At 41.7% G+C, this 26,497-nt stretch overlaps 1 protein-coding gene across 3 annotated transcripts in view; it reads right to left on the bottom strand.

Annotated features, from left to right (window-relative positions):
* efl1 (elongation factor like GTPase 1) overlaps nt 1-26,497 on the bottom strand; it is a 289,931-nt gene that overhangs the window by 178,973 nt on the left and 84,461 nt on the right. For all 3 annotated transcript variants that reach the window (XM_033622163.2, XM_078162279.1, XM_078162283.1), the window contains exon 14: nt 7,935-8,070. In XM_033622163.2, the coding sequence (XP_033478054.1) occupies nt 7,935-8,070 (136 nt within the window). The remainder of the gene's footprint in view (nt 1-7,934; nt 8,071-26,497) is intronic.

Genomic DNA, 26,497 nt, shown 5'->3' with positions numbered 1-26,497 from the left:
GCTCCACTTTTTTGGCGCAATTTGCACTAGGGCATTCCGCCCTGTCATGTGTAAACACTGTGCATGTTTGCATGTTTAGGTGCAGAGGTGCAGGAGAAAAGACCAGAAGGGAAATAATGTCTTTATGTCCTCTGCAGGAATGCGTTTTTCTTTGTTAAAGGTAGGGTCTGGAGGATTTTCCAGTTGCTGTTTGTAAACGCACATTCAAATTTGACACAGAAGAGGTTCAGGCAAGGCTCACGCTGGTGCACGCTCGGACACGCTCGGGCACGGCACCTGCGCTCTCTCATTGGCTGGGGAAATCTCCGCCCAGAAGCGTCGGAGCTCACAAAACCATCAAAATACAGTTAAAGGGCAGGAGCTCTGCAAACAGAGTCACCACCACACATGAGTAGAAGCCCATAGGTGATGATTAAGCAGGATTTCATTTGTATATGTCTATATTTTGTTTTGTTTGAAAATCCTCCAGATCCTACCTTTAAGTAATGAATTTTGTTGTTTCTGTTTAGTCACTCCACCCCATGCTCTGTGTTCCTTTGTCCACCAGGTGGCACTGTTGTCTTCTTGTATATGAGGTTTTTTTTCCTATGGTTTTGAGGAGATTTGTTGTAAAATTGATTGTAGGTAAAATGTTTTCCTGTGAAATTTCAAAGGTCTTGATTCATGATACGTAAAATGAGTTGGATGCATATTGTAATGTAAAACAAAAAAATTGAATGTATATGTATTTTGAGAAATCTGTGGAAAAAAAGGTAGACAGTGCTGTTTGGCATTGCTGGGGGTGCAGAGGTGCAGGAGAAAAGACCAGAAGGCAAATAATGTGTTTTTATGTCTTCTGCAGGAGCGAATGAATGCAGGAAACAGTTCATTGAGTCATCCTCCTTCGTGTCCCATGCACACACTCATTACACGCGGATACACAGTTTTAGTCATGAATCCACACAAAGACAGAAATGTGCATCCACATTCTTTTCTTCAGATTTATAGAACCATGAATACACCTGATTCTGTTTTTTTAAATCTTGATCACTGTGGTGCTGTGCAGACAGGCACAAGCACTATTTCTAAACCCACAGTACACCATAAATGGGTGTAGAAACGCCCTTAGACATCGGTTTGCATATCAACACGTGTGCCTCTCTACCACTCATTAGACCTGTCAAGAAAGGGCAATTTCACTGACTTTGTAGCATCGGCGAGGTTCTCCAACAGTGCCAGCTGTTTTTACATACAGCTGTGTATATTTGTACTGTCATTACTACTAATTTATCACATTTCTGCAAACCATCATCATTGTAAAATCTCTGTCATCATTATTATAAAACGTCATGAGGAAGATCAATGATTCATTCATAGTGCTCATGTGGAAACTGACAAAGTGCTCCACGGGATAGAATTAAATGATCACTTACACAGATGAATGTAAAAAAAAAAAAAAATTAAAAAAAAAAAAAAGGTGCTGACATTTATCAGTAATAAATAATTTAAGACTAATTTTATTAATGCGCATTCGAGTGACATTTCACAAAAAGCATGGGTCAAAGTTTCACCCATCAAGTCTGTTTTTATAGATCACAACTTTTGTGTGGGAAGTGGTGTACAGCTCTTTCAGACTTTGTTTTGTGCGTACCCAATGTTTAGAAATGAGATCCCTGGTCTGACGAATTTCTTTGATGCACACATTCTGTTTTTTGTGCGTACACATAATTTATGCATCTGGCCCCAGGTGTGAGGAGTATATGGTTCAAAGTGGTCCACCATATTCCAGTCTCTGCTGTGGAGCTTTCCAGCTCCTTCAAGGATATCTTTGTTCTCTATGTTGTCTCTCTGATTAATACCCTTCTTGCCTGGTCCTTGAGTTTTGATGGGTGGTGCTCTCTTGGAAGGTTTGTTGTTGGGCCACATTTTTACCATTTTGTAATAATAAACTTTATGGTGCATTGTGGGATGTACAGACATTTTTTGTACAACTCAACCCTGTTTGTTCAGCAGTGGCGGCTGCTGGTCTTTCAAGGAGGGGAAGCTGATTTTCGGCCTACATCATAAAATGTGTCTGTTTATTTATACGTAAATTCTACCCTCTGGGGCTGCTGCGCGAGGCTAGTGTGACCGCCTGTGAGTGCTTTGGGACAGTGGAGGGATTCACAGCAGCACCCGCTGCTCGTTGGGGACAGTAACTGCAGAGCGACAGAAGTCAGAGTCTCCAAACACGAGTACAGTCTCCAATAACACCAGAAAAAGATGCTAGATTTGTCGCTAATTGTTTTTAACAAAGAAAAAGTCACTAAGAGGATTGGAAAAGTCTCCAGATCAACTCAGAACAACGGAATGAAACTTAAAAAATGCTCCGGTGGTGGTTTATATTTCAAGATCGCTGATTCACTCATTTTGCTGTCAATCAAAAAGGGATTCAGCCTCAGACAGATCATCCAATCATCATGCAGAAGCCCAGCATCCAGGCCAGCCGAGGCCAGCCCACTGCCCCATAGACCCCCAGAGACGCTGAGCGTCTGATGGGCGGGACAAAACCGAGCATTTATCCAATGACTGTCTAGTTTCGCTGCAGTGGAACAACCCACTCTATGCTTCCCCACTGAAGTCTTTGGACACTGAGCTTCCACTGTTTAATGAACTGTGATGCTACGGGAATGAATGAGAAGAAAGTCGCATCAGTGACCTGTGATAAATAGCTGATTCTGAACAAAAGTTGAACGCGTTCTAGCGCATATTTAGTCAATGAAATGTAAACACAACAGTACATATTTGACCACTTATTTTTTGACATTTTAGGGGAAGCTGAGCTTCCCTTGCAGTCTTAGAGCAATCACCACTGTTGTTCAGGCTTTCTACCCTCTAGTAGGGAGGAAAAATTAACAAGGTTACACATTACAAGCAAATGTGGTCCAAATCTGTAACTGTTTTGCTCTCATGTGACAAAGAAGATGTTTTCAGAGTAGTGTGGACACAGAAATCTGATTTTTTTTTTTTTTTTCCATTCAGACGTGAGCCACATATTATACATAAAAAAATAAATAAGTAGAAAAATAAACATTTTACTTATGAGGTGAATGTTTCTCCATTTCTGTTGCTAAAATGCTACAGCTGGTACACACATTGGTACCTCCCATCTCTAACCCTAATCAAATAAAGGATTATTATAGCCTCAGCAGTGTATAGCAAATTAGTGGAACTTAAGAGTCATGAAGTCTGACCATATTCAATCTAAGCCACAGAAGCCTGTTTCTGTGCAACTGGCCAAAGAACTCTGGACTCCAGGCCCTGTGCTGTGAAGGCCACTCCCAAAATCCATTCACAGCACATCTCTGACCTGACAGTCCAAACTACAGAAGGAGCAAAAGGATCTGTAATGCTCACTCAAGGGCGGATTGTCGACGGGGTCCACTCATAATTCCGACATCCCATTGTTCCGAAATCTCAATGTTTCGACATCCCGTTGTTCTGACCATATTAAACCCATTGTTACGAAGTCCTGTTGTTCCAAAATCTCATTTTTCATTGTTACAAAACAACTGTTTCATGGTTAAGGTCTGGTTAGGTTTAGGCACAAGAACTACTAGGTTAAGGTTAGGAAAAGATCATGGTTTGGGTTAAAAACTTTCAACATCATTTCTACTTCCTCAAAACAGGGCGACCGTTGTCGTCATGGCAACAGTAAACAACACGACAACATGGTCTCATGCTGCTTTCCTTTGCTGCTTGCTTTTTTCACTTTTGCATTGCAACATTGAGATTTCGGTACAATGGGTAATTTTCAGAATAATGGGATGTCGAAATAATGGGATGTTTGAATAATGGGATGTCGGAATTATGACATGGCACCATTGTCGACAACCTGTTCCTACAGAGCATTCTGCTCCATGCCCATACCAGCTGATGACTGTATGTCAATATCCTAATGCACGTCTCTTTCATAATTCATGGCATTCGACGATATCACACAGCTCAGACTTTCATTCAGTGTTTGCAGCATTCTGCACAAGGAGCCCAGGAACATTAATGTGAGGTCACATCAATACTGCACAAAGGAACAATCACCACATGCTGCTTTCTACACAAACTACACAGGCATTCACGAATACACACATGCTAATAAATTTAAGCAAATTAACATTCCAGTATTATTCAGGTACTACTTTGAATGCAATCACACAACCTTTAAAAAGCTGCTACTAATATCAAAATAAGATATGTCTCTCAGTTTATCATTCCACTTCATAAACATCCAACATCAAAAAGCAGAGACACAGAAACTTTAACCTGTGTGGCAACTAATGATTATTTGAAGAATTGAAGAATTGTTTGTCTATTAAATGTCAGGGAGTAGGGAAATTTGCTCACTAAAGTTCCCTTAAAAATGACGATCAATCATCCATCCATCCATTTTCTAACCGCTTATCCTCTTGAGGGTCGTGGGGGGGCTGGAGCCTATCCCAGCTGACATCGAGTGAGAGGCGGGGTACACTCTGGACAGGTTGCCAGACTATCACAGGGCTGACACATAGAGACAGACAACTATTCACGCTCACATTCACACCTACGGACAATTTAGAGTCACCAATTAACGTAGTCCCCAACCTGCATGTCTTTGGACTGTGAGAGGAAGCCGGAGTACCCGGAGAAAACCCACGCTGACACAGGGAGAACATGCAAACTCCGCACAGAAGGGCTCCCGCACCCGGGATCGAACCAGGAACACAATCAATTGCTCTTTTACCTCAAATATAGTACAGGAACATTCCACCCACACTGTGTATAATCCCTGCTAGAGGTTGATCGACGTCACTGCACGCCACTCCTACTCCACCTGAGAGACGTTGTGTGTGCGTACGCAACTCGTGCAATCAAAACTATTCGATTGAGTAAACAGCTCATCACCCTCACTCGGCTTCTCAGTTCTGCAATGATTGTTTTTTTCTTTGTTGCAACAGTGTGCATTGGTATCATATGTAATCATATCATATCATATCATATGTAATCATAGATGTTATAGTTCATGGTGCGAGGTTATTGATGATAATACCACAGTGTAGATGCTTATGATAATTAGCATGCTAATAGCTTACCTTATGAGGTGCTTATCTGGGGAAATGAGTAGATTTAATCCAGTCTATATGCTACTAATTGTTATCTTCAAGCTGCTGCGTGTTCATTTAACTCAGTGGCGGACCTAAGCAGCTCCGACACTCTGGCCCAGTCACGTGACCTACATCTTGTGGAAGCGAGTGCCATATTACATATAATTACAGTTGTCTGCTGTTAAACTGACAGACAGACAGATGGACAGCAAGAGAGAGAGAGAGAGAGAGAGAGAGAGAGAGAGAGAGAGAGAGAGAGAGAGAGCGCTAGATAGCTAGATAGATAGATAGCATCTCTCTAGAAACTAGAATTACTGCCTCACAGTTGTATGCCTTCTCCCCATTCTGTGACCTTGTTGTGGTGGAGTAGGCTTGCGTGGTTCTATGATCCTGAGAGCTATGCTGGAGGGAGCCTAGGGCCCCTGGCAGGTTCAACCATACCAGACTGGTCTTGGGTGAGGAACGAAAGGCAGCACCTGGTCCTCCAGGTTGGGGGTTGGGAGTGGCGCTAACAACACCACCCCGTAAAAAAACCCTACTGTTACAAAAACTACAATGAGCAATCCTATTGACATCAGGCGCACAGTAGACCCCGGCCACCCAAACTCTTTGGGTGGCAGTATGACCACTTCTGATGAAATCCGAAAGGAAGTCAGGAGTGCGAAAGAGGGCCTAAAACCAAGATCCGCATTGGAACATGGAACGCCCGAACCATGTTTGAGACCACCAAGACAGCACAAGTCCTCAGTGAGATGAAAAGGTACCACTGGACATCCTGGGGATAAGTGAGAGTCACTGGACCGACTCTGGTCATCAAGTCCTGCATGATGGGTCTGTCATCCCCCATTCTGGCCACGAGAACACACACACACATGGTGTAGCTAACTTAATCTCCAAGGAGAAGGCCAAAACCTTGCTGGAGTGGGAACCAGTAAGTGAAGCCGAAGCATCACCAAGGAGATTACGTACGGACGCCTGAGATGGCCAGGACATGTGTTGAGGATGGAGCAGGACTGCATCACAAAAGTCGCCTTAAGATGGACACCACCAGGCAAAAGAAAACCTGGGAGGCCCAAAACCACCTGGTGCAGAACTGTGACACAAGAGCTGGAACAGATGAACCTGTCATGGGGAGAGGCACAACATGCTGCCAGGGACCGAATGCAATGGAGAGTGCTCACTGAAGCCTTATGTCCCATAGGGGACGAAGAGGAGTAAGTAAGTAAGTTACAGTAGGTGTATGCCTCCATGCAAAAGTCAAGTGTTAGTTATACTTTACATCCATATCTGTGGAAACATGAATGCTTCACACACATCTTTCGCCCGGCAGCACCGAAGACCTATACAATCAGCACAATTTCAAGATTAGTGTCACCAGTTCAGCATCTGACCTGTCTCCCCTTCTGTTCCTGAGTGACATACATTTTGGGGCCAGAAAAGTGTTTATGCAGAACATTATGATGTCACACCGAAGCTGACCTCTGACCTTTTAGAATGAAATTGTCATCACTTCATTGTTTTATCATATTTGATTTTTTTTTGTGAAAGTTTGTCAAAATAAGTACATGAATTGAGTTTTAGCCAAAAACATGTTTTGTAAGGTCATAGTGACCTTGACCTTTTACCACCAAATTCAAATCAGTAAATCACTGAGTCCAAGAGCAAATTTGTGTCAAATTTAAGGAAATTACCGTAAGGCATCCTTGAAACATCACCTTCAGAAGAATGAGATGGATGCAAGGTCACAGTGACCTTGACATTCGACCACCAAATTCTAATCAGTCCATGGCTAGTCCAAGTGGATGTTTGTGCCAAATTTGAAGAAATTCCATCAAGGTCTTCTTGAGATATTGTGTTAACGAGAATGACAAGGATGCAAGGTCACAGTGTCACAGTTTTGCAATCCTGGTCACCTGTTCTTTTCGGTCACTTAGCCTCAGCCTGTAATTTTCAACTTATCCCACCTCTCTGGCTCTCTGCAGTTGGGTTCAAATGGGCATTTAATGTCGTCCAATATCGATCGCAGACCACTGAATCATACTGAAATTAAATCGAACCGTGGCAAACGTTGTTATTTCGGAAAATACAGTATCGTTGTCCAAAGAATCAATATAATATTATAATACTGTATCATGACAAAACTGGTGATTTACACCCCTAATAGGTATATTAACTATAAGGGGGTTTCTCAGCAGTCCAAAGAACAGAAGTGCTCACCATCCAATTGCCCCCCTGAAAAAACACCCAATAATACCAGCATATCCCACGTCTTAATCCAAAAATGCTACATTAGGAATAAAGCCTAATTTGAAATATCTAGATGGATTTGCTGTTTACATTACGAGTATCAAATTCAGAATACTGTCATATTTGGAATAACAGAAGAATATGAATGTGCATGTAAACATAGCCAATGACAGCTTTTTCCAGTTGGAGAAAGAATCTAAGACTTTTGTAGGACTTTTTGACAAACAAGAAATATTTGTTCATAGTTCAACATGGAGGATTTAAACATGACAGTAACACACTATAGTCAGGGTTCTGCATACACAGCCAGCTTCCACATACTCATACTTGAAAATAAGATGCCAACCTCATGACAATAAAAAGAGGAGCTGCCTTGTTCTTTGTTGTATAGCAATATGTGTCTTGGTACTGCCTTAGAGCAATTATAAAAGTGTAGATAGCAACAGATGTTCTCACCTAGCCTCCCTCTGAAACAAGAATCCGCTTTAGATTGATTTCACAATCTCTAATCTGGTGAGATTATAAACTCTGTCCAATAAAGCAACACCCACTGCAATGCAATAACCACAATGAAGGAATGGACATATTTACCCAGGACATTTCCCGCAGGCACCTCCTCCAGCTCCTCCAGCTCTCTGCCCATCAGCAGGTAGAGACTTTCCACAGAACAACAGGACAGATGAGGCACCTCAGGCACACAGTCTGAAGCACTGCAACCCCCTGGCAGCTGACAGAGATGAGAAAAGGAGTGAGCATGAGGAGCAAAGAGGCTGAAATAAAGAATTTGCAATTATAGGGTTTTTGGGATTACAACGCATGCACAGCTTGGTTCACATTTCATTGCCTATTCAGTTAGGATCTAAAAACCAAATTAAATGTTATGACTTGTCTAATGTCAGTGCAGCTGCAAGGGGAGAAGCCGCTGAGATGATTGTTTGTTTTTCCTGTGTGAGCTTTGCTAACATAGCTACTCTTCTTTGTGTTGAGCATTTTGGAAATATTTGGGGACTCACGAGCCTTTGAGCTGTTATTAGAAGAAGTTTTGTGGGCTATTGTGTAATTCAGCATTTTGTGGTAATTCCTGTTTAGGAAAAACTTGGTAGCTCCAAGTTTGTGCAGGCTGAGCATTTTGAATGTTGCTACTTTGTTTAGCTTTTGGCCAAGATAGTTGGACACTTACTTATTAGACATCCAAGATGGCGCTGGGGGTCGGCAGCCTGTTGCAGCAGCTCTGACTATTTGCCCTCTTTTTGCTTCTTTTTCGTATCTTTAACTTTGTGTTTTAATAGTTGTTTTTTTTTTGCTCATTTATATTGCATTGCTGCAGCGTTCTAGTTGTAGTATTATTGGGGAGTAATTTGTTTCTTCTTCGCATAGTTTTCTTTAATGTTAACTATGTTAACGTACACTCATGAGGAACTACTCATAAAACATAAAACTAACTTAACTACATAAAATTCTGTGAGGACAACATTGTCCCAACAAGAAATGTTTACTGCTTTTCTAACAAGCCATGGATCAATAAAGACACTAAAGGCCCTCTTAACCGAAAGAAGAGGGCGTTCATGTCCAAGGATCACGAGGAACTCAGGGCTGTTCAAAAGAACTGAAGAGGAGACTGAGGGAGGCCATAAGCAGCTACAAGGAGAAGATTGCGGCCAAGATGGGACAGAACAACACATAAGAGTTGTGAAATGAGATGAGGATGATGACAGGCTGTGGGAAAGCCACACCTGGAGTCAAAAGGTGGTCCAGAATTTGCAACAGAGCTAAACCTATTCTTCAATAGGTTTGAAACACCCCCTGTGAGTTCTGTCTGTGGATCTGAGACCCCACCCACCATCGCTCTACCCATTCACACCTCTGCTGTAGACTCTGCTCCCCTCCCCAGTAGCGACCTGTCTCCCTCCCCTCCCCCTGCTCATCGACAGCTTCAGCTGACAGTCCCCCCTCACCCCACAGGCCCCCCCTCACTCTGCCGGTGGCGCTAACGTCACATGTCATGAAGACATTTGAGAGGCTTGTTCTCTAGCACCTGAGGCCACTGTTCTCTGCCTTCCTGGACCCCCTGCAGTTTGCTTACCAGCAGCACATTGGTGTGGAGGATGCCATCATCTTCCTCACTCACAAGGCTCTGTCTCACTTGGAGAGTGCTGGAAGCACTGTGAGAGTCATGTTCTTTGACTTCTCCAGTGCCTTCAATAGCATTCAACCCAGCCTCCTGAGAGACAAGCTGCTGGATATGCAACTTTACCCGGACATCACTGCCTGGACTTTGGATTACCTCATGGGCCGGCCGCAGTACATCAGGGTGGATGGCTGCATATCTGAGGTGGTGTCTGGTAACACTGGGGTGCCCCAAGGAACTGTTCTGGCACCATTCTTCTTCACCCTCTACATCTCTGATTTCTGGTTCAATTCTGGTTCCTGCCACCTCCAAAAGTTTTCCGACGACTCCTCTATAGTCGGATGCATCAGCAATGATGACGAGGAGGAGTACAGAGGACTGATTGAGAGCTCTGTCGTGTAAAGCAACCGAAACCACCTTCAACTCAACATCAGTAAGACTAAGGAGGTGGTGGTGGACTACTGGAGGAACCGGAGGCAACCTGCCCCAGTCACCATCCAGGGCGAGGAGGTGGAGATGGTGGACTCATACAAGTACCTTGGGGTCCAGATCAACAATAAACTGGACTGGACTCATAACACAGATGCCCTCTATAGGAAAGGACAGAGCAGGATGTTCTTTCTGAGGAGACTCATATCGTTTGGCATCTGTAGTGGGCTCCTCAAGACCTTCTACCAGTCTATGGTTGCCAATGCACTCTTCTTTGCTGTAGTGTGCTGGTGGGGTGGAGTTCAGACTGGTGAGGTCAACAAGCTCAACAAGCTTGTGAGGAAAGCCCGCTCTGTGGTGGGACTGGACCTGGACAGTCTGGAAATAGTGGCTGAGAGGAGGGTGAAGGACAAAATCTGTGCAATCCTGGACAATCCTTCTCACCCTCTGCACGACAAGCTGTGGCTGATGGGCAGCTCATTCAGCCAGTGGGTTATCCCACCCAGGAGCAGAACTGAATGATTCAGACGCTCTTTTGTGCCCACTGCCATCAGACTGTACAACAGCGGTTTGGCTTAGCTACATCTAGTTCTGAACTGACTTATTTTATATCCGTCCAATATGACACTTCTGCCACTATCTGCCACCTGACAGTTTATTTCATTCAACACTTTGTCTGCCATTTCTTAGTCATTTTATTCATCTGATGTAGCAATTTTATTAATGTAGCAATTTTATTTTATCTTTATTTATCTATTATTATTTTTAATTTTTACATTTTATTTTTTCTCTTTAATCTTATTCTATTTAATGTCCTTTGATTTTGTCTTGTGCTGCTGTGGTACTTGAATTTCCCCCCTGGGGGATCAATAAAGTATATCTTATCTTATTTTATCTTATCTTACACACTGGGACTCAACCTGAACTTATTACAATTAAAACTTGCCAGACCACTCCTCTCCAGCACACCAAACTTTATTCAACCAAAGTTTTCAGCTTACTTAGCCCTTCATCACGTGTGTTAGTGACAGTTGTTTCTGTTTGCAGATATTCAGGGTTTTCAAAGACGACATTGTGCCCAAGAATATCAAGCCTCTATCTGTTTACATTTTGGCAACTTGGTACCAATTAATAGTATGTTGAATTAGCCATTAGCAGTTCCTGTTTGCAATTTACAGATGGGTGTAAGTAGGGATGCACTGCATTGGATTTTTAGCCAATATGCCAATATATAACAACCTATTTTACCGATAACCCATACTGATATCGATACATCCACTTTTTCTCCACCTAATTTTAGTGATCATCAAGTCTCTTCTGTAGTAGAATAAACATATTGTTGGGACCTGACCTCGTAAAGGATCTCCAATAAATGTGAGGTATCAAAATGGCTGTCAGAATAATTAATAATTATCAATAATAATTATAAATTACGTTAAATAATGTGACTTAATCTAAATTAAATCACCTTGTGGGACACCATTCCTAAAAAGGGAAAAATGATAACCAGCTAATGATATCAGTCTCATTAAATACACTAAACTTTTAATTTGAAACTCTGATTAATAGTTAAATCAATAACTATAACCAAAGAGGATGACAATTTATTTACTCTTGTGCAACATTAAAGGACAACTAAGGTATTTTTCAACCTCGGCTCTATTTCCCCATGTGTATGTGTGCATATGATTCATGAGTACCACTCGTTCTAAAATTGGTTCAGTATTGAGGCGCGAAACGAGCTAAAACGGTAATGGGGGCAAATGCGTCCAGTATAAAAGTGCTTTCTTTCGCCACTGACCGGTTCAGATCGCCAGTGCTATCTCTGTAGATAGCATATTGTAGCGGCCCTGGGGCAGTGGTGAGTGCGAATGAGTGGAGTCAGCTGTCAGTCAGTGTTGGAGCAGAGAGGGGGAGGGCGTCCCCGCTCGGTACTGTAAGTGAGTATGTGTGTGTGAAGTGTGTGTTTTTTCGCCACTGACCGGTTCAGATCACCAGTGCTATCTCTGAAAATAGCATACTAACTTAGCCTTTCCCTTACCTCTGGGCTGTGTGATGTCACAAGCTTTGCTCCACTGTGTCTGTAGCCCTCTCTACTCGTGGGACAGCCATTTTCTTGAGGAAGAGGTGTTTCGGGATTGGATGTCTTCTCTTCTTCGGCTGGCAGTAGTCATCTTGGGAGAAGTGAGCACTGCAGACCCGATGGTCTGCAAGGCACAGTGTCTGGAGAGGAGTGTTAGCATCCATTTGTAGCACAACTAGCCACAACTTCAGCATCTCGCCGTCCGACAAAGGCAGCCTATGAAAGCTGTACCGGGTGTTGCGCGACATCCTGTTCTTGCGTTCGGGAAAAAGGCCCGTTTATTTGAGCACTCCAAAAACTCCGGTAACACTCCAGGGGGTAGCACATAAAAGACTCCGTCCTCTGACTCTTCTAGCGTAACACACACTTCACACACACATACTCATTTACTGTACCAAGCGGGGACGCCCTCCACCTCTCTGCTCCAACACTGACTGACAGCTGACTCCACTCATTCACACTCACCACTGCCCCAGGGCCGCTACAATATGCTATCTACAGAGATAGCACTGGCAATCTGAACCGGTCAGTGGCGAAAAAAAGCACTTTATACGGGACGCAATTGCCCCCATTACCATTTTAGCTCGGTAAATTCATGGTACCCATGAATCATACGCACACATACACATGGAGAAATAGAGCCGAGGTTGAAAAATACCGAAGTTGTCCTTTAAGCATTTACTATTCCAAAAGTATTTATTCACAAAGAAGCACAGCAAAACCAAACATGCAAAATTCTAACTAGTCACTATATACAAGTATGGATGTGTGTGTGTGTGTGTGTGTGTGTGTGTGTGTGTGTGAGAGACAGAGCGAGAGAGAGACAAAGGTCTGCGTGTGAAACAAAGGCCCTCTGGCCTACAAAACAAAATGGCTGACAACAGAAAACTACAAGAAGGCTGAATCAAAGATGGCTTGAGTTCAGGGGAGGTTTGCCTAACCTTGTAGTCAGTCATGACAAAATTAAAGGAGAAGAAGGGGGAACTCTGAATCTCCTCTTTTGGTGTACCTATGTTGAAAGCCAATTTGTGAGTGAGTCTACATGAATGCAATATGTGCTGCAAAAAGGTCTGGGTTAGTGCAGAGGATGTTAAGTTATATGCAAGACTCTAAGCAAACTAACATCACTTAGCTTTGGTGAAGCCAACTAACCAATAACCTAACTGCAAACAATCACAATCATAACTTAATGAACAGCATTAAATCACAAATGACAAGGTTAAACAGTCTTGCTTAGCCTTTATAGCTGTGATAATGCTATGCCCAGTTGTTACATTACTAATTCTTTAATGGAGGGAAGAGGTGCTTTGTGGCATGCTGCTTTTGTTAGACGCCAGTTGACGGCTGGAAAGAACTGTGGTTCCAGAAGCAGTCTTGTTCTCAAGGTGCCGATCCGTGGAGAATGGTCGCCCGGTGTTATTGCAGAGTATTACCATTTCAGAAGTCTAGGATTAATTGTCCCCTTCAATGGTTCAGGTGCAAGAAGAGCTCGTCAGAGGCTCAGGAGATGAAGCACTGATGGAGAGTAGAAGTATCTCCCTAAGTTGTCTTGGTGACATCACAAAGTCACATGTCACGTAGGTATGACAATAATGCATCCTGTGGAGTTGAGTGCCAAATGACTGTCCTTTGTTTGATTAACAAAGAACATGTGGTCTTGGCCACCATTTCAGATGGCAAGACCCAAAGGAAAAGATTTTACATGTCCAGTTTAGATCTTAACAAATGACAAATCATCTGTGGTCCGATGAATCCTAACAATATTATGCATGCTTACTCTTATCCTGATGGCCCACCAGCAAATGAAGACATGAAATACAATACTTTTCAATTAATGTAATGTTGGTTGATTCTAATGGTTCACTTTAAAGCCAATATTGGCCGATACTGATAACATGCCAATATAATCATGCATCCCCAAGTGTAAGAACTTCTTTCACTGGATGTTTTCACTACTGAAGAAGACTTCAAGATGTGATGATTCTGAGACAAGTTCTGAAGTCCCCTTCCAGTTGATTCACTCAGCACAACACATATACTATGGGATATCACGCACCACTTTACCTACCTGAAGACACCTCTGTACCTGCCTTTGAGGCAGATGACCCCGCCAGCACAAATATGCATTTGTCACCATAGTCATCCCTCAGCCCTTTCACTCTTCACCACGTGAAGAACATCTCTGTTGAGCTGAGCTAAGCTGGTTACAGCCAGTTAGCCACCATGTCAGATTAGGCAACTGTGGAGTCATAAAATCGTGCCGTGACTTGGCCAATGGACATGCTGGTCCATGACCAATTATCCCTGATCATCTTACACAACATGCATGAGGCCATCGGATTATTCTTGTCATAAATTTATTATTATTACTATTATTTCAGTCACTCTGGCTGTTCATGTCCCAGCTAAACTGTTATTGTAGTAATGTAAAGAAGGGCCACCAGATGGCAGGAGCTACATTTGAAGTACCACATGAAAACCGTGCTTGTCACTGAATCCTCCACAACAAGTTCCTGCAAATGTTTCACAATTAAAGCCTTTTTTAGAATATGAAGGGATTCTCTCCACCACAACAATATGGGGTTTTTAATTGTAAATGGAAACAGGAGGTGTTGCGTTTGAAATTATGGCACTATGCATTAAATTTAACAGGGCAAACAGAAGTGGATTAAAACTAAAAAAAGAAAAATACAGAGGGCATAATAAATAAAGGCCCATTTCTAATGTAGTCTGTTTCAGATGAAGCTGGTACCCTCTGCAGTTGTGGTAAGTAAAGTCTCCGCCACTATCTGTGAATTTTATTACTTTATAACCTTTTCCATTATGATGTTGTTGCCATACAGTTGTCCACAGCAGCAGATCACTCTGTGTTTCTGTTGGTCAAAGTGATAGCTGTGATGGGAGAAGTCATGGAAGACAAAAAGAAAATCAAACATGCCAGATTTTCTGTCACTATCTCGTGAAGCACTTCAGATGTGGCGTCACACTACATGGGATTTAACGATGGATTATCGCGTACAACGCTCATTGTCATTCCTATATCCAAGCCAACACTGTGTGACGCTGCATCGGGCTATAATTAGGCTATTGTGTAGTCCAAACCTGTCATAAGGAGGGGTATTGCAACTGCGGGTGAAGAGCAATATAAATTATTTAAGAGAGAAGCCTGGAGAGGGTAGCACAACAAGACTTATTTGATGGCCACAGCAAGGAAGTCCATCAGTGCATCCAAACAGATGCTCCAGGGATCAGCACACCTCCAGAGGCCTTGGTGTCCACAACAGTTTACACCATCCAGCCAGTCCATGTCTTAACTAAACTGGAGTGAACTTTAAATTTCTTCTCCTTGAGCGACTCTCACTGCTCTATGTTCTTCTCCAAGCTGCTTCTGTTAGTTGATTTTCCGTCCCCCAGCTCACAGATGTGCCTCATTTCTCTCCTCTCACTCCCCACCTTCCTCTCCTGTCAGGGTTGTAAATGACTCTTCAGCCATTTTTCTTTTATTTTTTATCCTTTCTGCCACACTGTCAGTGTTATTCACCGGCTAACTGCGAAGCACTAATTTTGTGTTTGGCTTTGTGACAAGGTGTGAAAACAGGTGAAAAAAGTCTGTTCTGTTTGCCCCTGTTCTCAGGGGTGTGTTTTCACCACATATGAAAGGGTCCAGCACAAGGCATGTCCCATCTGTCTGGGGACTGTCCATGCCACGAGCATTGCCATGAGAGACAGGTTACATTCGACGAGAAAGCACTGGAAAAGACAGCACGATCCGCTTCTGAGAATGAGTGACTGTCTGCCTCAAACAGCAGTGAGCTGGTGGTTGAAGTCCCTGCTAGTAGCTGGGCTGATGACATGGAGTAGGTGGAGGGGTTAGCCAAGTTCCAGTTCCTCTGTGCGCACTAACCATCTGCTGAGGCTGGCTGCTGACATTGATGGTGATGGTATTGGGCTTTGGCTTGGGCATGCACGGTTTGTCCAAGGATGAACAAGAGGCTTAATCATCTGGCCACAATGCAACTGTTACTGCATCAGTTGGCCAGTGTAAGTGTGGCTCCGTCTATTTCTTGAAAATGCCCACTTAAGCTATAGAGACCAAGCATATAGCTGACGCGTGCTTCAGTAAAACTCTGTAGTCCATGTTCTTCCTATTAAAAACATCTTACATAAACATAATAATCACGGCCGAAGACTAGTGTGCTCTCAAGGCTCCATAGCTTCAACTGAAAATCTAACCGGTACAGGCAATTACTTCATACCTTTTAACCACTCAGAAGCTAGAGCTTACTACACTATTACACAGCTTATTGGTAATAATTAAGCATGCTACACTGAAACTATGCTTATCCTCAGCAAATTAAATACATAAAATTATGTTTATAAATATTGCACAAATGGCTCTAACATAACCTGCCCCTAACTGATTAGGCTAACGGCATATCAATTATCAAACAAACACTTGGAGCCATTGTCTTCTCTACAAGAAACAAAAAAACTTTTTTCCATACATATTTCTCTTATCCAAGAACCGGTATGTCTTTGTCTTATTTGGTCTCCTTTGATTTTTGATCGTCCTTTCAGAAGACACCTAGAGGCTGGGCTGGAATTTCGTCATTTTACGGGCAAGGCCACTTGGCCTTTCGTGTTGTTAATTTTTGAGGGCACAAAGGCCAAAAGCCAGGGCAGCAAGGCCAGAAAGTAAAACAATGATTTTAAGTCCACAACCATAATGAATTTAATTTAAGGACTAAGGATGTATAACTATCTGTGAAATGAATAAATAAAACAAGCTCAAGTAATAATAATGAGTATAATAAGTAATAATGTGATTTATTTAATAGCACTAATAAACCCAATGTGTTTTAAATATAGGACAACCAGGTTTATGTATTTATAAGCAAACAATCTTAAATATTAGGCCTAAATATTTTTTGAGTGTACATGATACACTGATTCACTGAACAAGACCAGCTTACAATTATTTTTGATGTGTTGTTAGATAGCTAACAACAAACAAACTACAGCAGGGCTATTCAATTACTGTTTCAACTGGGCCACATTTCAAAACCAGATCATGTCGATGGGCCACATTTTTAGCAACGAGCAACCGATCCACTTTTCTTTTTTGCATACATATATATATATATATATATATATATAAATATATATATATATATATATATATATATATATATACACATACATATATACACATATATATATATATATATATATATATATATATATATATATATATATATATATATATACACACACACACACACACACACACATGGCCCTCTTCAACGTAATGCAGAAACAAACTAAAAAAGAGCTATCAATGCACAGAAGCATAATAAGTGATATTAACAGTATCTAATACACACTATCTCTCTACCCGCACACACCTCACCTCCTGACGTTTTCCTTATAGGTCACTTACACAGGATATAGTTTTATCCAGTCCATGGCAGCAACAGTCATGTTTACAACAACAAAGTCCCTTTTTAAAACCCAATAATATCTCACTGGAATATTAATATTCCTCCTGACATCACAATACTGAGTGAAGAGTGAAGACAGTCAAGTGTAGTTGTCGTTAACTAGAGAAATCTTGAAGTTATATTCCCGTCATCTGCACTGCGGCCTCTCTGCTGTTGGCTGACTTCACTCTGTTGTGTGTGTGTGTGTGTGTGTGTGTGGGTGCGCTGCGAGGAGGTGGTCAGCCCTGACATGCAGAGAGCAGGAGAGAGGCTTTCAGAATGATGATCAAGGTGATATAGAGGAACTCAAAGATTTTGTGGACTTAATTAATAGTTTTAAGCACAATCACTTGTGAGTTCAGCAAAGAGAAAATACACTTCCTTGACATGTGGGTTATGGTTAATGAAAGGGGATTGGCTACTACTTTGTATCGAAAAGAGACGGATAGAAATACGTTGTTGTTAGTCAGCAGTGCGCATCCCACCCAACTTAAGAAGGGTCTGCCAAAAAGCCAGTTTTACAGACTGAGGAGAGTTTGTCAGACCATAGAAGATTTTGTGGAAAAATCAGTAGAAATGAAATCAAAATTCCTCTCACAGGGGTATCCCCATGAATGGGTAGAGCAAGCCTACAATTCTGCTCTAGAGAAATCCCGCCTTGATCCGTTAAATAAAAGCCAGAAAAAAGAAAAACAGTTCTTGGATACGCGTGTCACTACTTTCTCTCCTTGCAGTCATATTGTAAAGTCCACATTCATGAAACACTGCCATTTATTAAAATCTGACCCAGAGCTCAGTTCCATATTTAAAGAAGACAAAACTTAAAAGACCGTTTGGTTCATGCAAATTTTTCTAATAAGAAAAAACATAATTAGCCACAACAAACACTTCTAAGTCCTGTTCCTAATGGAAATTATAGATGTGGGAATTGTGCACAATGCAACAACACCTTCAATACAACGTACTTTTGTCACCCTCTTACTGGTAAAAAAGTTTCCTATTAAGAATGTCATCACATGCCTGTCCACTCGTGTTGTTTAGATTATTCACTGTCCATGTGGCCTTGCCTACGTACGCTGCAAAAACTCAAAATCTTACCAATATCTGTCTTATTTCTAGTTAAAATGTCTCATTTCTAGTCAAAACAAATCGCACTACACTTAAAATAAGACTCATCACTGGAAAAAGTAAGTTGTTTTTAGACAATTTTCACTTGTTTCAAGCAAATTTTCACTTGGAATAAGTAGAGAAATTTGTGCATGGAATAAGTTTTTTTTGCTTGTAATAAGAAAAAAAACACTTAATCAATGGACAAATTTTTCTACTTTTACTCTATTTTAAGTGTAATGAGATTTGTTTTGACTAGAAATGAGACATTTTGACTAGAAATAAGACAAATATTCTTGGTAAGATTTTGAGTTTTTGCAGTGTAGATAAGACCACCAGAAAACTTAAACAAAGAATAAGTGAACACAAGAGTGCAATTCATCGCGAGGATGAAAATTACCAAGTGACAGTCCACTTCAATGAAATGAGGCATGACGTGGCCTCCCTCCACTTCTGTGGGATAGAACAGGTTTCTATGCCACCTAGGGGTGGAGACCACGACTTGCTTCTAAAAAGAAGGGAGGCGTTCTGGATTTTTAGGTTACAGACACTGTCACCAAAGGGACTAAATGATGAATTATTGTTGAATGTAATGTTGCAGATTTTCTACTGATCTGTTGTCTGACCTGGTTATCGTAATGTTGTGGTTAGCAGGGAGAGTCACCCATATGGAGCCTGCCCTGGTTGGTGCATTCAGGGGCCGTAGGAAATGCTGTAAAATACTCTTCTTTGCTTTAGCCTTTGATATGTGTTCTTTTTTCCTTCTAAGTGTAGCTTATGTATATTTACTATTTATTCTATACAGTTTTTGAAAAACTAAAAATATTTTTGTACACTAAATTATTCAATACATTTAAAAATCTTGAAATATTGGCATGAGTGCCCTTATGTGTAGGCTATATTACTATGTATGTCTTTGGATATGTTATCTGAAACGAATTTTAAAACATATCTTGTTCACACATTGTAAGCCTAAAGACCATGAAATGTTATTGCCTTTTGTTTATTAATTATTGCTGTTGTCCTAAAGTAATGCCAATAATAGCGGAGCTTACAATTATTACGGTCTTGATTAAATTTGCCTTGGGTTGTTTAATACCGGGTCTCAGTACTGATCCCTGCCCGGGCATTTGATGAAGTCTCCTGGTTGGCCGGTGATAGATTGGTGTCAAATTGTCGTTACAGCCTGTCCGGGCACAAGAGCCATGGTCCTCGTGGCCCTCGTGAAATTCCTGCCCTACCTGGAGGGATACTTGGCTGTGTCTTCATCTGTAATAAACCCCCCAGAACCTAAAACTGTGGGCAAATGGGGACCCACCATGCCCATTGTGTTCAGATACCACAACCTTAAAGGAGAAATAAGCGAAATTCATCATTTCTAGATTGAAGGAATTAAAAAATTGCTATGTGAAGAACTAGAGGTGTAATTTCATCTGGAGTATAGCATGACCTCACACACCCTCTCTCTGTGTTGATCTCCAGCCCCTTGTTTACAAGCCGGTCCAGCTGTGCGTTTATGTACGTTCATGTGAATCTCCACCTCCCCCGCCTCTCAGAGCCCTTGGCCCTCCCTCCCTATAAAAGGCTACAGGCAGTGAGCAATGGCAGCGCATATTTTCAAAGCGAAATGGCGGAGAGCGGAATGAAACGTTCACCTGAAGACGACCAGGATCCGACATTACCTCTAAAGAAACAACGGTTGTTGGCGAAGAAGTTGCCGGATAAAGAAAGGGACAGAACTCAGATTAACATTGGCCTTGCATTTCCAAGGTGGAGAGCACTGCGAGAGCTAAAGGGGCTACAATCTGACTCAGAGCTAGCTCTTCTTCTCCTGGACAGGTACAACATAAAGTCAAATGCCTGTTTTAATTAGTGTTACAGTAACGTTAGGCACATGTCGCTATGTCGATTCAATTAAATTTAATGTTACAATCGTAGCATGGGTTAATGTCCGGAGCTTGAGTTATTAGCAGCTCTGTCCCAGCAATGGGTCAGGCGTTACAGTTGTGTTAGGTGAGTAGCCCAGCAGCCCAGCTAACATTTGCAATTAGCATTGTAAAATGTAGCCTGGCGGGCTGTGTTTAGCTATTTCCCTGCCTACTTCAATGATGATGGTACGTGTAATAAATGTAATATATTTGCTGAGATGGAGGCGAGGCTCAGTGACTAGAAGAGCTGGTAGAAGCGCTCCATAGCTGTAAGTTACTCAAGTAGCCGTAGTAGCTCTAGTGCTAACTCCAGGAGCTAACGTTAACGTCCCTACTCTTCTCCGTGAGCCTGCCAGGCTCACAGGCTCAGAGAAGAGTAGGAACGTTAGCGTGGTAGCCTAGTAGACTAGTGCTAACACTAACGTCCCTCCTCTTCCAGATCACGGAGAAGAGTAGGGACATTAGCATGGCAGCCGACTAGTGCTAACGCTAACAGGAAAGCAGGGAAATAGCTAAACACGGCAGAGACTAAGAGTGAGTGAAAAACATTGCAAACTGCTAAACTAAGCCAAATGTACTTGGCTGTTAAGGTTTTATTTCCTCGCCCCTGTGGCGAGTGAATCTGCCTGTAGTGAAACCGGGGCTCACCGGTGCTTCCTCCTCAGGCTCCACTTCACTCACCTGCCAGTACAGCCAGTTAGCCTCCGCTAGCTTCCCAGCTAACATTAGCCCCAGCTCTCCATTTGGATCCAACCGGAGCACCGAGCCCTGGTTTGTTATTCAGGTTAATGTGGGAAGAAACAGCGTGTATATCGGGCAGCTGAGTGAAGTGGAGCCGGCGGAAGAAACACCGGGACCGTCTGGATGTAATAGTCCGTGGAGGTGCTGCGGTGCTTGGCTGCACAGACAAGGCGAGTGGGGTGGGGGGTGGAGAGCAGAGGTAGAGGGAGGAGTGGCTCATGACACACTTTGTTTTGGTCTACAGGCAGTGCACAACAGCAAACCTAGCGGTGAAATGATTTCGCTTTTTGCCCCTTTAAAGCGTATTTTGTCAGGCTGTAAAGTTAACTTGTCATAAGGCTGATATACATGGCGACATAACCAGGTGTTGAAATGTTTACCTGCGGGCATCGAAGGGAAATGAAGACAGGTAAATTCATAAGGTTTTAAGAACAGCAGTTTAGCAATTCAGTTTGTCCGTGAGGGGGAGAAATACAGAAGGGATAAGTTAGTAAGAAGGCATGGGTGTGGCCACCTAGAAGGTGCTTGTGATTGGGAAATGCAAGTAGATTTAGGGGGAAAGCTTGTTGTTCTCCAGGAAATAGTTTGTACCAAGCAGAGGCCTGACATAGTGTTGTGGTCAGTGAGTCAACGGATAGTGTATTTCATTGAGCTGACAGTTCCTTGGGAAGACTCAGTGGAAGAAGCCTATGAAAGAAAAAAGCTTAGATATGCAGACTTAGGAGTAGAAGCTGAGCAGCGAGGATGGAAAACTAGGATTTGTCCAGTGGAAGTGGGGTGTAGGGGATTCATAGCAAGATCAGCTGTCTCGCTCCTGGGAGAACTCGGAGTGTGGGGACAGAGTTTAAGGAAGACAGTGAAGGACATGTCAGATGAAGCAGCCAGAGCTAGCCAGTGGATCTGGATGAGAAAAAATGTCAGCTGGGGGCCAGCAGGGGGAACTACTAAGCAGGGTACATAACTTCTTGAGCTCAGGTCGAGAGATCAACCAATCAGTCCTCTCAGGAGAAAATCCAGGAAGAGGAAGGTTATTTAAGTGTGGGAGTGGCCTATTTGAATCCCTTTTGTTTGAGACCATGCTGCAATGTGAGTGTGTTTGCTGATCCTGTGAGTTTATCTATCTCCTTTAACTTTAGCTTATATTGGAGTTATGCTATGTAGCGTGTGAAATAGAGTATGGTGAATGTGATAGGAAAAGTAGTATCAGCACTGTCTCTACCTGGAGCTCGCATGAACGGAGCCTGGGTTTGTTGAAGGTGGCAGTGCTGTTTGGGCTGATAAAGCCATGCGTAAGTAAGGTAAATCAGGTTGTTAGGTTGGTGTGGGGAGCAGTGAGACCTGGCGTTAGGGGAGTGTCTCTGGGACGCCAGAGATCACTGTCTAGCCTCCTGGAGGTGTCGTGGGACCAACTAGACGAAACACTGGTGAAAGGAGGTTCCCACCTGATGACCCCAAAGACATGTTAGTTATCACTGCTCACTGGTCTGTATAGTTAAGCCTTGCCATAATAGCTTATCATAGGGCTTAGGAGGTTATTCACTGAGTCTCTCTAACTCCCTGACAGGATGTAGTACAGTCGAAAACAACTCTTAATTTCTTCTTCTTGGGATGGTATATTCCATGATGAGGAATAAGCCATACTCTCCCGTTGTTGCTGTCTAGTTGCTCATCTGGAACTCTGGTGGCATATCCCTTCTCTAACAGCTCCCTCATATATCCAGTGTACTCTTTATGGAAGTCAGGATACTTGAGAAACTTCCTTTGGAGACTTGTCAGGCGCTGTTCAGCTTGATGTCTGTTGTCAGGCATTCTCACATCTTTGTCTGTCAGTGGTAGCCCAATGCAGTAGTGACCATCTACCAGCGGTGCAGATCTTTTCACTGAGTCGAGGAACTGACAGTCTTCCTGTGACATCTCTGCTTTATCATCGTATCCTCTTCTTGGGAAGTCGGCATTGTACAGCTGAGCAAACAGATTTTCCACATTAGATACCGATATACGATTGACCGAGTGACTCACCATTTCTTGGTTTGCAGAAGTGGTAGTGTGTCTTCTGAGCGGACCGTTGATGACCCATCCGAGAGGGGTCTTCACTGCATACGACCCGTTGCCCCTGCTGTTTACTATCTACAAAGGCTCAGTGGCTTTGTAGGCATCCACACCAATAAGCAAGCCGATTTCTGCTTCAATGTGCATGATGTGAACTTCCAACAAGTAAGGCCACTGTTCCACATCCTTCTGCAAAGGTATGTTGTCCCTTTTCACTGGTATGCTTGGTTGGGTCAATGCCTGAGGAAGGCTGATGTAATTTTCCTCTTCCAGGCTAGATACTTCCAGATCTGGCAAGATATGAGTGCTCACCTTCTTTTCTGATCCCATGGTAGTCAGCAGGAGCTCTGCCTTTCTTCCTCTCAGGTTAAGCTGCTGCATAACGTTATCAGTGCAGGAGGTTCCAGTGCTTCCTTGGTCTAAAAATGCATAGACCTGGATTACCTTGTCGCTCTTTTTGGACTTTAGTTTCACTGGTACAATGGAAAGGATATTTTTCCCATTGCCTGCCCTGGTTTCTCTGATGCATTCCTGTTCTTACCCTATGAATGCGCTGGTGACCTCTGTAGTGATTCCTTTGTTTTTGGTTTCATCCTTCTCTGACAGGACAGCAGCTTCTTTCACAACATGCAAAATGTTTGGATGTTTTGCTGAACAATCCCTGCACTGCATCCTCTTACAACAATTCCTGCTCAGGTGACCTTGTGTTAGGGACTAGGTAATTGGACGTAGCTCTGGCAGATGAAGGCACTAAGCAAATCGATCTTTATGTACTCACTTTTGTCGTGGGCACATCCATAAAGGTCCTCACGTTTTGATTGATTGATTGAACGATTTTATTGAACATGTTAAAAGAAACAAAAAGTCAAACAAAATAAAGCATACGACATAAAACAAAACAAAGCAAGCAAAACAGAATCAAATAATAAACAACTTAAATGATATTGATCATGTTCAAAAGGGGTAAGAAGAAGTAAAAAAAACTGTTCTAGTCCTACCCCCTTATATTTTATGTGTGCAATTTAAGTTAAAAATAAAAAAATATATACAAAAAACAAAACACAAAAAAAACAAAAACAAAAAAACAACAACCTTAAAGTTCGATTTTCAAGATATAATACAATAACAGACAAATACACCAGAATTTTCAAACAACCCTCCAGCAAGACAAAACGCAATTAACAAAACAAGACAAAAAAAATCACTGTTCCATCTCATATTTGCGCAATACTTTCTTTCTGAAAAGGTTTTTTAGTTTAGTTAAGGTTTCACATGTTTTTATCTCGTTGTTACTGCTGTTCGATAAGTTTATACCCTTGGTTGAAAGACAGTGAAGTTTTGCAGTTGTTTTGATTGGTGGTTTCTTGAATATGTGGATTCCTCTGATATTATGTTTACTTTCTCTCAACTGGAACAACTCTTGGACACTGACAGGTAATTGATGATTTATTGCTTTGTGCATGATTTGAATAATTTTATAATCAACCAGGTCTTGGAATTTTAGTGTTCTTAATTTGATAAAAAGTGAATTTGTAGGTTCTCTGTATGTGGTTTTGTTAATGATTCGAATTGCTCTTTTTTTTGCAGGATGAATACTGGATGCGTGTTTGTTTTGTAAGTGTTCCCCCATACCTCCACACAGTAACTGATGTATGGAAGTATGAAGGAACAGTACAATGTATATAGTGAGGCTTGATTTAATAGGTATTTGACTTTATTCATTATTGCAAGTGATTTGGATATTTTGGCATTAATGTGCTTTATGTGTGGCTTCCAGTTTAATTTACTGTCAATTAATACTCCGAGAAATTTAATTTCTGTTACCCTTTCAATTTCTATATCATTTATCATGAGTTTCTTGTCTGAGTTTGTCGATCTATTCCCAAAGATTATGAATTTTGTTTTGTTTAAGTTAAATTGTGACTTATTGTCATTTATTTCTACATACTGTTTCTATGTTGTAGATAGCTGGATATCCAGGATGATGCTGTCCCTCTGATGCCATATCGTTGTAGTTTTTTATTAATAATTCATGGTCTACTGTATCAAATGCTTTTTTTTAAATCAAGAAATACCCCCACCACATATTCTTTGTTCTCTATTGCCGTTGTGATTTCTTCTACAAATTTCATGAGTGCAAATGATGTTGTCCTTTTAGCTCTGAAACCATATTGTTGTTCATACAGTACGTTGTGTTTTGTAATGAAGTCATTCAGTTGTGTATAAAATATTTTTTCCAATATTTTAGAAAACTGTGGGAGCAGAGAAACCGGTCTGTAGTTTGACGGTGTATGTCTGTCTCCGGATTTGTATATTGGTATAACCTTTGCTGTTTTCATTTTATTTGGAAATATCCTGGTTTGTAGAGACAGGTTACAGATGTGAGACAGGGGTTTAGCTATACAATCAATGATATTTTTAACTGTAGTCATGTCAAGACCATTCCAGTCTGGAGACTTCTTATTCTTAAGTTTTTTTTACAGTGTCAATGATTTCTTTTTCATCAGTCCCTCTCACAAATATTGTTTCATTAATATATATATTTTTACTTTCAACCCCATCACTACTACCAGTCTTTGCAATCTCTCTGGCCAAACCAGGACCGACCCTGACAAAGAATTTGTTAAATTCCTCTACAGCTGAGGCCATGTCAGCAGTGGTTGTGTCATTTTTTGTTAAGAAATATTTAGGATATCCTGTCCTCCCACTTCCTTTTTAATAATTTCTTTCAGTATATTCCAAGTTTTGTTAATGTTGTTTTTATTTTGCTCCAGTGATTTACTGTAATATTCCTTTTTACTGGTTCTCATAATTTGTGTTAGTTTATTTTTATATGTCTTATATGAGTGTTGGGCATGTGTTGTTCTTTTCTTTAAAAATTCAGTGTATAGTACGTTTTTTCTTTTACATGCTCGTAATATCCCCTTAGTTATCCATGGCTTTTCAACATATTTTTGTTTAACTTTTTTTTTAACTAGTGGGCAGTGTTTTTCATAAAGATTTGTTATTATTGACAGAAATTTACTGTAGGCCACATCTACGTCTTCAACATATACTTTATTCCAGTCTTGTTTCATTAGCTCTTGTTTAAAAGCAGTGATGGCTTCCTGTGATTTATATCTAATTGTTTTGATTGTTTCTGTGTAGTTCATGGTCCTGGTACAGTTCTGTATGATTGCAAAGACTGGCAGATGGTCACCTGTATCGTT

Source organism: Epinephelus lanceolatus, chromosome 2 (assembly GCF_041903045.1).
Source record: "Epinephelus lanceolatus isolate andai-2023 chromosome 2, ASM4190304v1, whole genome shotgun sequence".
Taxonomy (NCBI): Eukaryota; Metazoa; Chordata; class Actinopteri; order Perciformes; family Serranidae; genus Epinephelus; species Epinephelus lanceolatus.
Note: the sequence above shows the minus strand (reverse complement) of the source record. Positions and strands in the feature narration are given on the sequence as shown.